At 35.1% G+C, this 16,537-nt stretch overlaps 1 protein-coding gene across 35 annotated transcripts in view; it reads right to left on the reverse strand.

Moving 5' to 3' along the window:
- Ptprd (protein tyrosine phosphatase receptor type D) overlaps window positions 1–16,537 on the reverse strand; it is a 462,643-nt gene that overhangs the window by 101,508 nt on the left and 344,598 nt on the right. For 18 of the 35 annotated variants that reach the window (XM_051188084.1, XM_051188083.1, XM_051188077.1 and 15 more), the window contains 3 exons: window positions 10,206–10,366; window positions 5,518–5,532; window positions 1,438–1,550 (listed from right to left, as the gene is read on the reverse strand). In XM_051188084.1, the coding sequence (XP_051044041.1) occupies window positions 1,438–1,550; window positions 5,518–5,532; window positions 10,206–10,366 (289 nt within the window). The remainder of the gene's footprint in view (window positions 1–1,437; window positions 1,551–5,517; window positions 5,533–10,205; window positions 10,367–16,537) is intronic. The other 17 variants (XM_051188096.1, XM_051188095.1, XM_051188089.1 and 14 more) reach the window with 3 other exon arrangements.

Consider the following 16,537-nt stretch of genomic DNA (forward strand, 5'->3'; position numbering starts at 1 on the left):
CCTCTATGGATTGAGTTAGGTAACAGAGAAAACACATGAATTGCTGGGCCAATTATTAAAAGCAGTCAGTATACTTCAATTTTAAAATGAAGCAAAGTAGAGTTATTATAAGAATTTATTTTATATCAAATTACTTTTAAAGAGCACCATGGGAGAGACTCAACATCATGCATGCAGAGGACTGCAATGACCCTAGAAGACAACTCAGATGTGTTCACCCATCATGGACAAGTTCACAGACTAGATTTATCAGTTATGTAAAGTTGTATGCAGCAGACTTTTGGTTTTATAAATATTTGCTCTGCCATTTATGCTTATGAAGGCATATGCTTGCCTTCAGAAAGGCAAATTTAAAGAAGCCTAACCTCATTTAAATCAAAATTTTGAACAACTCAACATTTGCAATGATTGTATAGGCACCTTGAAAATGTGGAACAGCTCTTTCATTTGAATTTAGTAGTTACTGTGTTCAACTATATGCAAAAAATTATGCTAAACATGGTAAGCCAACGAGAATGTACAGTTTAAAACCCGCAGTGTATCACATTTGGAGTTAGAGAATTCAGGCATTAATTAGAAACAAAAGGCATCTGCCAGAATTGTGTGGTATATTACAACAACCAAATATTAATACCAAAGACTCTTTAGAGAATGCTTTGCCTTGCTCACTATGGGAAGATGCTTAGGACTGCTCAGTGTGGTGTCTTAGTTCTCTCTGTCATTTGATATGTGCTATTCCCTTGACATAAACAGTTTGGTCAGAAAAAGGCAAGGTAGATCCAGCCTTAAAGTAATAGTCCTGTAAAAGTCTCCCTCAGCAGAATAGTATTTTTTCTCTGTTGAAGCACTTAATATTTTTTTTTATTTTAAGAAAACATATTCATTTCATATCTTAATTTTTTAAAAATGTCTCTACAGGCTGATATAAGGATTGGTCAGTGAAATTTAGTATAATTGAATTTTTAAAAGAAATGAAAATTGTTCACTCATTCGATCCATCCTTCTCTTTCTCCTCTCTATCAGTATCCCCTATTTTCCTTTTCTTCCTCTCGTTATTTCCTACATTCTTAAGTATGAAATAAATATGCCAATGAGAAGAACAATTGCCATCTTCATCTATTTACTCATGCATTTACTTCATAAGATGAGAAAGCAGACTGATATCACTGAACATAAATAAACCATGTCATTCTCATTAAAATGATAGATACTTTTCTAAAGGCTGAGGACAAATGATACATCTTTCTCTTCTCTGTCCCATTTCAGATTTCACAAAGTGCTTGAATTCCTCTCTATTGTATACATAAGTGGACTTCAGCAATATTAAAATAAAAGATCGGGATGGACAAAATGGTTCAAAACTAAGTTATGTATCATTTCTCAAGACAATGCCAATAAGACTATGGCATCTTGTGACAGATGGGGTGAGTCACTTACCTGGTGTTTGAAAGTTAAGGCGCCTCAGCTCTACTGGGTCTGTTGGGTGATGTGAAGGCACCTCCTTATTGTTTGGTAAGCTGCTCTTTCTGGATTCCGACTCTGCCCTCTTCCTACAGGGGGAAAATTAAGATTTAAGATTTAAGATGAGGAAAACAGCCAAAGGACTAAGCAACCAACTAATCCTTCCATCATTGTTCCCCCAACACTTTGGTTTGAAAGTTCTTACACAGCTATATGATTAAAACGCTCTGTGACCTTGTTCAGGTGCTCGTGTCCCATTAATGTAAGTAATCACAAATCTCTCTTCAGTTTGGGGGCTAAATAATTCAGATTGCCAATTTTTGGGTTTGCATGGGGCGCTGTTAGATGTACCCAGATCCTTGCTTCGAAACCCTCTTGTCTGCTAGTGCTGTTTGTGGTGAATAGGGCTGTATGCCTCTAGTAGACAAAGCTAACATGGGAAAACTGCCTGGCCTTAAAGCAAACAACTCAAACTATTTCTACACCTGCCCCTTTATCTTTTGAAAGAATATATAACTGGGGGCTACAAAATACAGCTCTATTGGAGGTAAGCACAGTAAATATATTTCTAAAATATTAAGTTATTCTAATACCTAGAGGGAGAGTTGGGACTACAAAAGATAAGGATTCCCTTTCTTTCTCAACATGGAAGGAAAAATGATAGTACTGGGTGTGTATAGAGGTATTATGTAATGAAATTTAATTTTGTTAATGACAGTCATTCACAGAAAGGCAAGAAAAAACTTAATTTTATTTCACACAATTGCCAACTCCCTTGATGATTATTCAAGACACCTGAACAGGTTTTTCTATAAGTGTGATTTTTCACATAATTCACCTTCTCCTTGTTTTAATGACGACTTAATTAGATATACTCTATTAAGCTTCCAAAAAATAAACAAATTTTCAAATAAATGTTGGGATTTATTCATGCATTTTCATCCAAACCAAATAATTTCTTTTAGAGAGTTAGATGAAAACCCCATGTAGCAAATGGAAGCATTTTTCAGATTGCCCTTTACAAAATATTTATACTAGCAGTCTCCATACTATAGTCAGAGTTGTGGTATTTCATCCCTGTGCAAAGCAAGAATTCTTGTTTTGGGAAACATGTGCTTCAATGTCTTCAGGTTATCCTATATACTTTTCATGTGACTGTGGAATAGATGACTGGCAAGCACTGTTCTTGTCTTTTTCTCGCATTCAATGCTTTGCAAGTTAACCAAATTTTTTTTTTCATTATTGCTCATCCATCTATACATAATAGAAATAACGAGGGGATGAAAAGAAGACTGGCACAGAGAGGATGTACAGTTGACTTACTCAAGTGCAATGATTTGGTGACATATCCTTGATATAATGCATTTTCTTGGGTGGGTCCAATTATGCACATTGTCCTCTAAGTACCCTGGATTAATCTATCTCAGGACTACATTTCCCTACCTAAAGTTGTCAGGGAGAGCCTTAGTATAGAATGTACTGCCAAGCCAAGCCACAATGTCAATCTAAGGAAAGTGATGATTCTGAATTGTGCCTGAAGTACTGGCACCTCTAGTTACAGGTAATATAAAATTAAAATGAAAAGAAGAGGTGGAGGATTAGAAAGAGCAATGAGAAAGATGATAGGAAAAGAAGGACAGAATGATCACTTTTGGAGTAGCAATCATGCAATGGGTTTCAGTCTCACAACACTGAGATACTCATTTTATCACTGAAGATGCAGCATTTCTTAATGAATGACAAGGAGTTCAGCTAGCCAATCAGTCTCAGGGAATACTCAGAGTGGTCCATTCATGTCACATACCAGGGTTTTTCTCAGGCTTGTGCCTTTGTGGGTAAGTAGGCACAGGTACACTTCTTTACTGATGTGCCAGACCCAATGACTAAAACCTGAATCATTCTTCCTTTCCAAAGTGACTATATGACTATTTATTCAAGGTCATGGGAAGCAGAATTAGAAATATCTGGGCAAGGAAACTGTCTCACTCTTGAAAGAATTATCAAACAGCCTCCTTATCTTCTTTTTCCCAGAGGCCAGGCTGAGTGACACTGGCTATGCTGAAGGAACATTCTATAATGAAATTCAACCAGTTTTTTTTTTTCTTTTTGTAGTAGTAAAGCTGGAAATTACACCAGTTGTCAGGACAGGAGCCTCAGAAAGATCATAATAAGGGATTAAAGTTATGAATCACATATTCCATATAATTACAGTTCATGATAAACTGAAAGGGGCTTCTGGATATGTAATAGCTAATTTTTCTTTTTTTCTGTATGCTTAAATTCAACAACTACCAAGATCAAAGACTCTCTTAGCCTTGTTTAATGAAAACCAAAGGCATAGTTGTGGCTGCCTACAACCTTACTACTAGTAGAAACATATTTACTAGAATTGGAGTTTTTCAAACACACAAATCTTGTCTAAGAAGCACAAGAAGGAAAAGAATTGGTTATGATCAGTGACCATTCTAAGTAGTTTAATTATTTTTAAATATTTAGTATTATAAAATATGAAGAGAATGGAATACCTTATACCAGTCCTAGCATGAATATGAGCCATAGCATTTTCTGGATGAATGTTTTAAGATTTCATCATTTCATTTTCAATTAGAAAACTATAAAAGTGGCCAGAGACATTCGACATTCCAATTTTTCCTATTATAGTTTTACTATTAAAGTTATCCAATTTTAATTTCAGTTTAAAATAACAAGTATGTACCATATAGAAAAACTGTACAGTTAATAAGAGACTAAAGAACTTGTGACATTCCACAATGATCAAAACTACTATTTTCCTTTTACATAGCTCCCATTGAGGAAGGACTTCAGAGCAAATTGAGTTTGTTTAGAAGATTGTATTCATGATTTGGAAGCAGGTTTTGAATACAACCTCTTTATGAAAACTCTATTCCTAATATTTAAAAAAAAATGGTTCATACTTCACTGTTTCAATGTCCCTAATTATGTTCTCAAATCTCTCTGACTGCATGTCAGCTAGGGGCCGTCTTTCCAGTTCCTTCACTGATGAAAGAGAAGATGATGTTTTAACTTTCAGCCAAACTCTAATGTGAGTACAATGAGAAGGGATTATAAACTTTAAAAGTGCCTGCCTGCATAGTTACAATGAACCTGAGAACAAGAAACAGTTTCTAAGTTCTATTTGTTTTGACTGAAAGAAAATAGTTTGTACTTTTCTGTAGGATTAAAAGCAACTTGTGATATTCACTAAGAGAGACCCTATCCTGGAGGCTTAACAGTTCTATCATTTCACTGTTGCCTGGTGGGCAATATAGGGCAATTTTAGAGACAGCGGTGTCAGCAGTGTATACAAAAATCGGCCGTGAAGGCACTTTAAAACATAGGCTTCTGTGTCAAAGTTGGTGACTTTAATTGTCTCAGGTGAGAATGAAGAATTTCTGTTTCTGGAAAGTTCTCAAGGAATAATGATTCCAGTGCTGGCTGGCCCAGGAACCACACTCTAAAGGCCACTGAATGTAAGTGCTGGTAGATGACCTCTGAGATCTTTCTTTTACTTGAATTTTAATCAAGCGTTTATATGAATAAATATGCATGTATTTTCAAAAGTAGAAAGCAGTCTGGAATCGTCATTAAGTATATTTTAGCTATTATTAAGACCGTTATTGCAAATCAGGCCTGGGTAACACAGGAATAATTTTGAGTTTGGTAAGAGTGTTCTCTAGGGAGTACAAACAAATGAAACAAAAGGTCTACAGGACAACTCACATTTCCAACCTGCAGACACATTAACACACATATACTCATTTACTCCTTAACACAAAACTCAAGAGACTGGCTTTTCTGCTTTCTAAATTTGGTTCTAATGAAATACATTGTTTTCTTTTCATAAAGGCATAATATTTCCCTCATCATCATTTTAATATCCAAATTTTCACCTGCATGTAGGCTCTGTCCAGCTTCCACTTGCTAGGTAGGGTCTTTTATGCTGGCCCCCACCCTCACCTCATCAATACTTCAAGTGTGTCTGTATCTTAGTTTTTTCTTACTGAGCATGGAAGGGGTTTGGTCTCTACTCCTCACCTGTCAGGTTTACTGCTCCATTTAATGCAGCACAAAATAAATAAATAAGAAAGGAAAAAAAGAAAAGAAAAAAAAAAAAAAAAAAAAAGAAAGGCTTAATGTTAGTTGGCCAATGGTAACAAGAGTAACCATGACAACCAAGTTTTTAAAAGTAGTGCTCCTAAGCAGAGACACATAGCTCATACATATTAGCAAACGATAGTGCATCAAAATGTTTCCAGGCCATGAAGTAAATGGAGGCCATGAGACTATACCACTGAATAAAGAATGTGTGGTTTCGCTGGTACATTCTCTTACTACTTAGAAAAAATGCTGCTAAAACTAATACAGCAAGCATATGATGACCATGAAATTCAATTTTTAAGATCTAACTCAGGAAAACAGCTAGTGTTCTTAATGAAAATACAACAGAATTTCATAAATATAAAGCCTTCAGCTAAAAAATATGTCATTCTTTAATAATATGAAATTCTGCAAGTTGTATGGCACTAAGTAAAACTTTGAACATTGGAATTTTACACCACAATGAAATAAAGTTTCAGGAATATTTTTTCCAACACTTCTTGACAAGTAAGACAATCATAAAATTTTTATAATAAAAGGTTAAAGACAATTTTAGTATTGGAAGGTACAATACTTGTGATTATAAATCCAAAGTGCATGACCCTTCTGTTTAGCTCAGAAAAATTACAGAAGCATTTTATTACTAGCCATTGAAAAGACAGACATTTGCTCTTGGGGTGCTACTTTCTGTAAACACACCCAACAATCACACATAGGTGCTTCTACCTGTAATGACACATTGACTGTTTCAATATGAAGCTGTTCCCCAGGGACTACAGCTTTTTCCAGAAAGAATTAATCTGAACAGTATTCACTTGGAGACAATGGTTAAAGTGCTTTTTGTGTCATAGACACAAGTACTGTAGACAATGCAGTTCATTGGTCAAAGAAATAAAAACAAAAGTTCACATTTATCTCTATAAACACACACACAGTGAAGGATGACAATGATATAACATTTATTTTATTAGTTCTTTCTGGGCTTAAGTGTAAAGTGATTTACACTTAATCAATTAGTTTATCAGAAACTGGGGAGTAGGGAATCTTCTCTATGTGGAAGAGAAAGGCTGCTTGGACATTTATATAAAAAAAATGGAGAGTTAACTAAAATAACACATCTAAGGGATTGCTTGGTTTAGACTATACATACACTTATATTTGTTAAAATATCTATATTAGAAGGCTTGAAAACAAGGTAAATTTATATCATAGGCCAAGATGAAATTAATAGGAAATGACTTAATAAACAGTTGGAGGAAACTAAATTTAATACTATTGGATACATACAAGATCATGTATCCAATATAGCTCTGTTCTGGGCACTTGCGAGGCAATGAGAAACAAGAGTTGAGATAATGGGCAATTATAGAGACGCCACAGGCTCAATAGCTAGAACTTCTAGGATATAGGATGGGTCATTTCAGGATAGCCCGAATAGAGGGAGGAGAGGAAAGATCTCAGACCTAAAAGATGAGAAGAGTGATCAAGGTACGAGGAGTGGCAAGGAGTGAGGACTGGGTCTCCAGTCAGAGAAGCCTGGTAGGTACCAGGAGGCAGCACTGACTCTAAGCTAGGTATGTTCTTAGAATTCTTCACAAGGTAAAATGGCTGCAATGATACGCCTGATGATAAATTAGAAATTAAGTAAGTTGATGTGCAAACCCGAGACTCCAGAAACAGCTGGGAGAGGTTTTGTCTCATCTACCTCACAATTTACAGACAAGTAACTGAGGATAAGGACAGAAATTTCTCTCTTCAGTGACTAAGTTACCATGTCCAAGGATGTTATTCCTGCTTAGAGTATACCTTGGATTTTTCTAGTTTCATATTCTGTACATTCTTTCCCATACCATGGCATAGAAAAAGACACTATCATCCACCTTGAATTTTTTCCCATAAATTAAAGTTAATATTTTATTTTAAAATGTTTACTTTCTTTAAAAATAATTTTCAGGTTGTATTAAAACTAATTAATGAGTGTTACATATGTAGCATGTGCAGAGTAGATGAATGTGGAAGAAATGAGTGGTGAATTTTAAATGTCAGTGGTGGATGGATAATGATAAGCTGGGTTTATACATCACAATTAGATACACACATATACATATAAAGTAGAAACAACATAACACCAATCCTATTACCTTTCTTATGTTCCCAGATTATGGAATAGTATTATTAAAAAGCTCACTTGTGTAGTTCATTTATTTTCTTTGTAAATGATGAAGTTTGAAGTGGTGACAAGACTTTCTAGCCCTTCAGCCATAGAAGCTGACCTTGACCACAGGGTGGCTGATTTATAACCCATTGTCTTTCTACGCCTTTTTAGTATCTTATTTCTAAATTTATGTTGCTGAGTCATTGGATAAATAAATTATAAAAATCTTTACAAAAAATCATAATAAGTAATATTTGTAACACTATGAATCTACCAATTGCAGTTTAATATTCTTACAACACTTCAGTAATAGTTTTATCACTGGTTATCAATGTATTATAGATATAAAAATTATCAGAATAAAGGAAAAGTCAAATTAACAAAGTGATGTAAAGTCGTGTCACATTCCTACATCAATATTAAGAAAAGCCTCAAAGCCTCAAGTTGCAGGGTAGAATCCACTTATTAATATGGCAAGGCATCCAAAGCTACTGGCTATTTTACACAATCAGTCATCCTGTGAGAAGGTATACTGGGAAAGACAATTGTCAAGTCAATGTTACCTAATTCTTTTTTATGCCATTAATATCTCTCAATATCATTTCCTTAAGGAAGTAAAATATTAATATTTTCTTAATTATAGTAATGTCAATAATGATACTTTCAATTTTGAATTATTATCAATGATATCTATATAACCCGAAAGGCACCAATGTTCAGAATCCAAGCTATAAAAGACACCATTCACTGAGTACAGATTTCCACTTGAACTGCCTCATGATAATCAAGAAGGACATTGTTGGGTCTACTTAAATTTCAAGTCAGGAACGTTTTTTTAGTGCTGAAGCAAGCATTTCTGAAATAGAAATGCTCCCTGGCCTTCAGATGGTTAGCTAAATATACTTAGCATTCGAGGATGTATGCGTTTTCCGACAATCACATTAGACGATGCTACATGTGCACACACGAAAATACAAGTCTTTTAACAGAGTCATGAAACCTTTAAATAAGATGCTTCCTCTTGCAGGATTAGGAAAAATAATAAAGGAGTTCACTCTTTTCAAGCATATGTAGATGAATCAAGGCAAATGTAGTTATAGTGTTAAAAAAATCAAGGTTATAGTTTTTAATTTCATACGGTTACATGATTAAATTACAAACACAATAGAATTACTTCCTAATTTCTTGGTATATCATAATAAAACATGACCTGAAAATAAGGCATGCATTCTGCACATTTTGAATTTAAGAAAGGCCACAAGGCAATGGCTAGAAAGGAACCTGTGAATAGGTGCTTACTTTCTGGCCAAATTCCAGTGTAGGAATCATTCTTTCACTTTGTAGGAATGGGTGCCAACTCTTGCCTTAAGTCATAAAGGATCTATGACTGGACTGGAGCTTGTGGACCACAATTATCTTTTACTTTTATGTCTTATACAGAGGAGAGGTGAGAAAAACTAACAGCCTCCATTATGATACATGCCAATAAGATAAAGACTGAAATAGGGAGATTCAAACAATCAACTAAGAGGAGATTCTGTCATTGATCACACACTCTCAGCTACCTTACAGCTTGAGTAATCATGTGATGGCAGTACCTGGAAGGATAAATAGGGATTGATAGGATAATTAAGAATATTTATCTCCTAACTCCAAGATAGATTAGGCAACTTAATGGATCATGATTATAAACTATGCTTTGTCTTTTTATCATTTCAACTTTCCCTCTGTGATGGATAAATAGAATAGATGCTTCTAAGACACAATTTTCAGAGAAAATCAGAGATCATAAAGAAAAAAAACAAGCTTATGTTATGAACATAAGAAGAAAGGAATAATGGCAGAAATGACAAAATACTAATCAGGTAAATATTGAGACATATAGGACCATGGTTAGAAATTTGTTTTAATTAGATGACAGTACTTTCTGATCACCCTTTCTTGAACACTGATGAAAATTTAATAGTGGAATATTTGGCAAAAGATGCAGAGAAACCAAGAGGGAATTAATTCTTTATCTCTTTGTTTTTTAAATCCTTAATCCTTCAATGTTTGCTAAACACTCAAAAACAGCTAATAGGGAAACATTTTAGCACGTGTACACATTACATTTATAAAATGAATAGAAATGTGTAAAAGTGTGTTTCAGAAATAATCATCTACAAACCAAATTAAGCTTGTATAGAATCAGCTGTTTGGGATGTACCAATACCTTGCTATCATGAAAACTGGTCATCAAAATACATCATAAAATATGGAGGCTGAAAAAGTACATTTTGTACCATAAAAGATGACACCACAAGCTCAGTTATGCCAGTTTGTTTTAGACATAACCACAATATATTTTTCCAATATTAGTTACTGGGTTGTCTTCAAATATGTAAAATTTACAATAAAATCATAGAAAATTGTATTATTCTTCCAAATCAAGATAGTCCTCAAAGTCAATTAAACTATAGAGCAGACTTACCTTTTATACAGAAGAATAGCAATCACAATACAGATGATAAAGACCACAGCAAGCACAGGACCTACGACCCATATCAAGCCTTCCTCTTCATCTGTGATTGGCTGTGGATCCAGATCCATTGACACAACAGGGTCGGAGTATGGGCTGGTTGCATACATCTTCTAAGGATAAACATAGTCCACTTTAGTTAGAAAGTAATGCCTTTCTCAAGGGTATTTTTAATGCTTAGATAGGGAAAAGTTATGGTTTTAATGTATTTCATAATAGGTTGATGAAATCAAGTTAAACAAATATTGGGGGAGGAATGGTTTTAAAAAAGGAAGCAAACATGAGAGGAAAGGACATTCTACTATGCTGGAAATAGAGAAACACGATAAAATCATTTTGAATGGTGTAAATGGCTTCAAAGTTACTTAATTATGGCATTTACATATATAGTTTCATGAAGTGTAAAATACCAACAAGTAAGTATCAAATCTGGGCTGATAATGTTCCCATCAAGAATCATAGTCTATTTTAAAACCTTCCCTGGCCAACAGGCATGAGACACCTTCTTCTGAGTTATTGGTAAGGGTTATCCATGTGATTCCCCCAAACAAGATATTGCTGTTTCTTTGGTTGCCTCCTAGAAGTCAAAGGTAAGTTCCTCTTGCTAAAGACACTATGCATTTCAGACACAGGATTCAGAGAACCTGAGCCGGTTTTGACCTGAAAGTCTCCTTTGTCAACACCAGTATTCAGTGTACCAGAAGGAGCCATACAAGCTTCTAAGGGAGAGAAACAGAAGTCCTATCCAGGTATGATGATGCCTATGAACCATAACAACAACTAACATAGCATGGTAACTCTAAGGGTACAGTAGTAGCAAACCTGCTTTGGTGATAACCAACAACACTCTAATTGGACTTCAGGCCCACTCATGAAGAGAGAAACCACACCTGATACTGGGAAGCCTAGCCGATTATCTGCAGCTAGTGAAGTCACAGATCTGGAAGGAGAATCTGTTGGCACTTGCATTATGAAATCAGTAGAATCCTTACTGCACTCTAAATATTTATCCTAATATCTACAGGTGATTACAGTTCTCATCCCTCCTCTAATGAAACTTCTCTTTACAAAAAAGAAGAGAATGACCATTGTAGGAAAACACAACTGAGAACAATGCAGTGTTGTGGATATCAGTTTCAACCGATTGATGCAGCACCATGGCTGCACCTAAAGCACAGGGTCACTGTGGAAGAAGGGGCAGAATGAAAAGAACAGAAGAGCCACAGGAACAGGAAGTTTACTATGAGATTGTGTCTACTAGAAGTGTCAGGGGTGCTACACTCATGAAATTCTACCAATATGGCTGACTAATAACACAAATACAAACAGATATGGTAATTTAGAAGGGGGCAATCTCATAAGGCTTCTACTCTACACAAAGAATTAAAGGCAACTAAGGAATGCTGGGAGATGTGAAATAGTCTTCGCTAGGGAAGAGCTCACCATTTGGTTATCCAAAAGCAAATAGTCATCCAACACCAAATGATCTTCCCTGACAACATATACATGTGGAAGTAACATTATACTGATAACGCAGGTAGTATTTATATGTTTAGGAACACAAACATACACACACACACACACACACACACACACACACTAGTAATTTAAATAATACGTCATGAATTTGATAGCAAGTGGAGTACATGGAGGGTTGAAGGAAGAGGGAAAATAATGTAAAGAAATGAACTATGTTGTAAAAAGAATTAAACAACAATCAATGCTCATTTCCATGGTAGTAATATATTAATTGCTGTGTGAAAATAAAGATGTTATGAGTATTCCCAATCCAAACAGTAAATCAAAATCCAAAAGGTTTTGAATGATTACAGGATATTTTACAGATTTGGGGAGTTTGGAATGTTAAAATCTAAGTAAACATTCCAGTGAGCAGGCCTCAATACTCTGAAATCAGAAACACAGTTGTTCCAAGATCTTGGACATGAAACAACTCATGTCATGAAGTTACAGAGATCAGCACTAGCAAAATTTTCCATAGGGAAAAAAAAAAAAAAAAAACACCACTGTTTCATGCAAGGTAAGAACGTACCAGCACTTCTATGAACGCAACATTTCTAGGGCATTTAAATATACAGCTACAAAAGAGAACGCCAATTAGAAATCAAGATATATGGAACTGATGGAACGGCGTGGTGAAGCAGAATTATTAGAACTTAAGGGATTTAGTAGTTTCTAGTTACATTCATGACAGCTACCAATTGAAAGTTCATATACATGTTTCCAGTAGGAAATGGATCAAAACACAGTTACTCAATAAAGAACAGGGTTTGTTTCTGTAATATCCTATTCCTTTCTATTTTGTTCAATTCAAAATGAAACAATTTTGCACGGTGTGGTAAAACATGCCTTTAATCCCAGCACTTTGGGAGGCAGAGGCAGGTGGATCTCTGATTTCAAGACCAGTCTGCTTTACACAGTGAGTTCCAGGATATTTAAGGCCATTACACAGAGAAACCCTTTATCAAACACACACGCGCGCTCACACACACACACACACACACAATGAAGCGTTTTCTTGATCCTACAACTTTCTAAGTTCTTTGTTTTACTCCACAACTCAATCCATGCCCACTGGTTCTAGGTATCGCCTTCCATTTACTCATCTATTTTCAGTTAATTGTGATGTTTAGTATAACATTTACTAAATCTAATTGTCTTTCTTCAGTCCTTAGGTTTTAAGTATCTTTTCAGACTTGCCTCTGTGGAGTAAGACTTAATAAGTCCCTTCCTGGCTTTCTGTAATTCTGTATTTCACTGGCTTCTTCCTACCAGTTTAAACTATTTGAACAAGGCAGAGTGTCATTCCCAATTGCCTGAACACTCAGGTTCAAATGAAGAGCTTCCTTTCTGCCCAGATACATCTTTGTCTTGATACTCAATTCCTTAAGTTTTCACTGTGAATGGAGACTGCAGGTTAGACCTGCGGTTAAACTGCTGGTCTCATAGATACTATTTGTTCATTAGAGCCTCATAAATACACTCCTATACATACCCAAAGTTTCTGCATTTTAATAATTACAACTGCTACTGGAGTTATAATCCTTACTTGCAACTTCAAAGACTTTAAGATGCTTTCTTTTTTGAAATCCCTCCATGAAATCCATGTATCTCACTATAGTTATAAGGAGCCTTAGCACTTTTGTTTTAAACCTTCTTACCACAGTTAATAATTCTATCACAGTGAGCTTTTGTTGCTGCTTCATAAATGTTCTATCCTTGCTAATTAACATATTCACAAGCTCCATAACATTTAGCTCCAAAAATCCAACTACTTTTCAAGGACCCACTTAAATACTGCTTTGTTTACTGGTGGAATTCAGTCCTAAAACAAAACAAAACAAACAAAAACACAAACACTGGATATAAACATAACAATTGTATTTAGCCATTCATTTCCTGTTTGAAGGCACGCAAACAATTCTGTTTTCAAAGATGTGTATGAACACTTCATTTTCTCAGATGAAACTAAATTCCTGCAAGGTTTGGGGTTTGTATACTGTTTGTGTTTATGTGTTAAAAGTTCTCAGCATTTTTTTTTTTGGCTGAATAAAATACAACAATAAAAAAATCCTCATTTCTTTCAAAGAATTGAGAATGCTACAAAATGGATATTCTTGTTTAAGATCAGGAAGTACAGTTAAGTTTTTGATCTCCATTTTTTTCTGAATATAGTCTGAATATAGTACAAGCTCAATAGATAAGCAGAGAAAATGTGCCACTTCATACTTGCATTTTCCTATTGTTTTCTATTTTCTTTACTTCCCAGGATGGAGGTTAAAAAGATATTCATGATTTTCTATGTATTGAATGGATAAACATTCGGGATATTTTTGGAACATCTGAGCTAGGACTTGAAAGCAAGTGAGAGAGGAGGGGATAGGAAGTCTTGGAGCAAGGATCGATAAATATGATTTACATATATATTATATAGTAAGTTACATAAAGAACTAAGCATTGAGCTTACATGTCAAGGAAACATATTCTTCAAATGATTATTGTCATAGGATCCCTTTCATTTTGTAGGCTATGCTCAAATTGATAGATGTGATCAAACCAGCTGATTTGAAATTATTTACCAAATGGCATTGAGATAATAATCAAAATGGTCAATAAAAATGGAAATGTAAAGAAAAGGCTTCCATGATCACATGAATTTCTAACGTAAGTCAGGAAAGAGATGTATGTTAAAAAGGAAAAGAAAGAAAAGGCATAAAATAATACCAGCCTCTTGCAAAGTAGAATTTGCTAAGTGGGAAGAAATAATTAAAAAAATATTAAACATATCATTTAAAAAGTCTGTGGTACTCTTTATAGGAGCCAAAAGATTAGCAAAAAGCTGTGTATTGGGGAGGTATAAAGGTCAGAGAAGTGTTTTTTATTTCTGCAAAGTGCCAAACAACAATTGGAATGATTACAGTTATTATTACTAATCAGCCACAGAGACATGAATCTTCCAAAAGTATCGTATTACTGAAAACTGGATACAGCTATTGATTATGAAGAAAATGCTAGTCTAACCACACATGACATATAAATAAAGCATTGTTTATTTTGAGATCAATATCAAGAAATATAATAGAACACAGTTGGGGCCAAGAACTTGTGGCTAGAGAGGCCTTAGGCCCTAGGGGAGAACTTACAACTCTAGCTCAATTAAGTGAACACAGTATTCAGTTGACTGCTAAGGATTCATCGTTTTTACTCATATATTAGTGCATCTCAAACCTCATCTTTTTATAGTATGAGGTGAATAACACAAAGATTCATTCCTGGTCAGCATTCAGAGAACAAGAGACTATAGAGTGATGGTTACCAGCCCCATGAGACATCTATATCAATTGTATGCCCACGGTTCAGAGATTATGATGAAAGACAGAGTGAAAAGACTGAAAGAGTTAAAGGCAGTGGGTGACTACAAGGAAAGAGTGCTTTCCAGATTGTAAGAACTCAGCAGAGCAGGACATATGAAATATCAAACCAGACAAAAATAACAGTATGGTAGTATTGGGTGGGTATTAAAATCCTACTCTTAGATGCAGCATTATTGGCAATTGATGTCTATGTAGGAGGGAGAGTTCTTCAGGAAAGCAGAACATGAGAGCTACCTGTGCTCCAACAGATGGTCCTATACTCATGCACATACTGCTAGCTCCATGTGGACTTACTTAAAAAAAACCAAAACCAAAACCAAAACCTGTAAAACAAAACCAGAACACATGAAGTTGGGAATAAAAAGTCATGGGGAATAGAGAAGAAAATGCCGGTGAGGGAATACAGATAGATTTATTGAAGCATACTCAGGTGCATGTAGGAAATCATCAAACAAAAGAAACATATTAGAGATGGGGGGTAATTAAGAAAACAAAGTTGAAAATATTTATTGATTATAGAATTAATGAGATAGTGGGATGCTAAGAGAGAAATACAATGCATCAATGGGGAGAAATCTAGACATAAGTGGGGTATCTAGGAGACTTCAGAACCCATAGTCCCCAAGAAAGGCACCACCATCAGTCTGCAGGATTGGGTGAGCTGTTTTGGCTGTGATTTACCTAAGTGTTTTAAGTATACCTTCTAAAACACTCCTAGAAGAGGATGAAATTTCCTCTTAAGTATCTGTATACTTTATTTTACAGGAAAAAAAAGTGTCTAACATACCAGTCCCTTGATATTTCCCTTTAAAACCTTCAACTACATACAAAGAACATTTTGATGTATTGAAATACCAGGAAGGTCATCAAATGACATTTACACATAAAGGTAAATGAGGCTGCCTCTGTCGTCCAATTTTCCATGAGACCTCCTCTAGTAATTTGAAGAGAATACCTGATGTGCAAGACAACACCTGATACACAGATCTTTCATAAACTGTGGACTTCTTAACTAAAGAGACTAACTCACCTCAGTTGCCAAACATGCCAGATTTATGCCTTGATAGGGACACAGTTAGGAATATTTCTATTAAATGTTAATGTGATCCACTAGTTTAAACATCTACCTTCCTTTCAGTCTGTTTCTCCACTTTTCTTTTCAATTTTTAAAGCATTGAAAGCCACAGAAGCATAAAATGACATAGGAGCAAGATGAATTACATAAAACAAGGAAAGCCATTATTTAGAGTACCTTAGGAATTCTCACTCTCATTGAATTATTCTGTAACTTTCTCGGCTTTTCACTGATAAAGTCACTTATACATTTCTATAATTGAAGATGCTGCTTGCACTCAGCTCTTTATAGAAACACTGCTGAATCTGAGTATAATC

This window comes from Phodopus roborovskii, unplaced genomic scaffold (genome assembly GCF_943737965.1).
Source record: "Phodopus roborovskii unplaced genomic scaffold, PHOROB, whole genome shotgun sequence".
NCBI classification, from domain to species: Eukaryota; Metazoa; Chordata; class Mammalia; order Rodentia; family Cricetidae; genus Phodopus; species Phodopus roborovskii.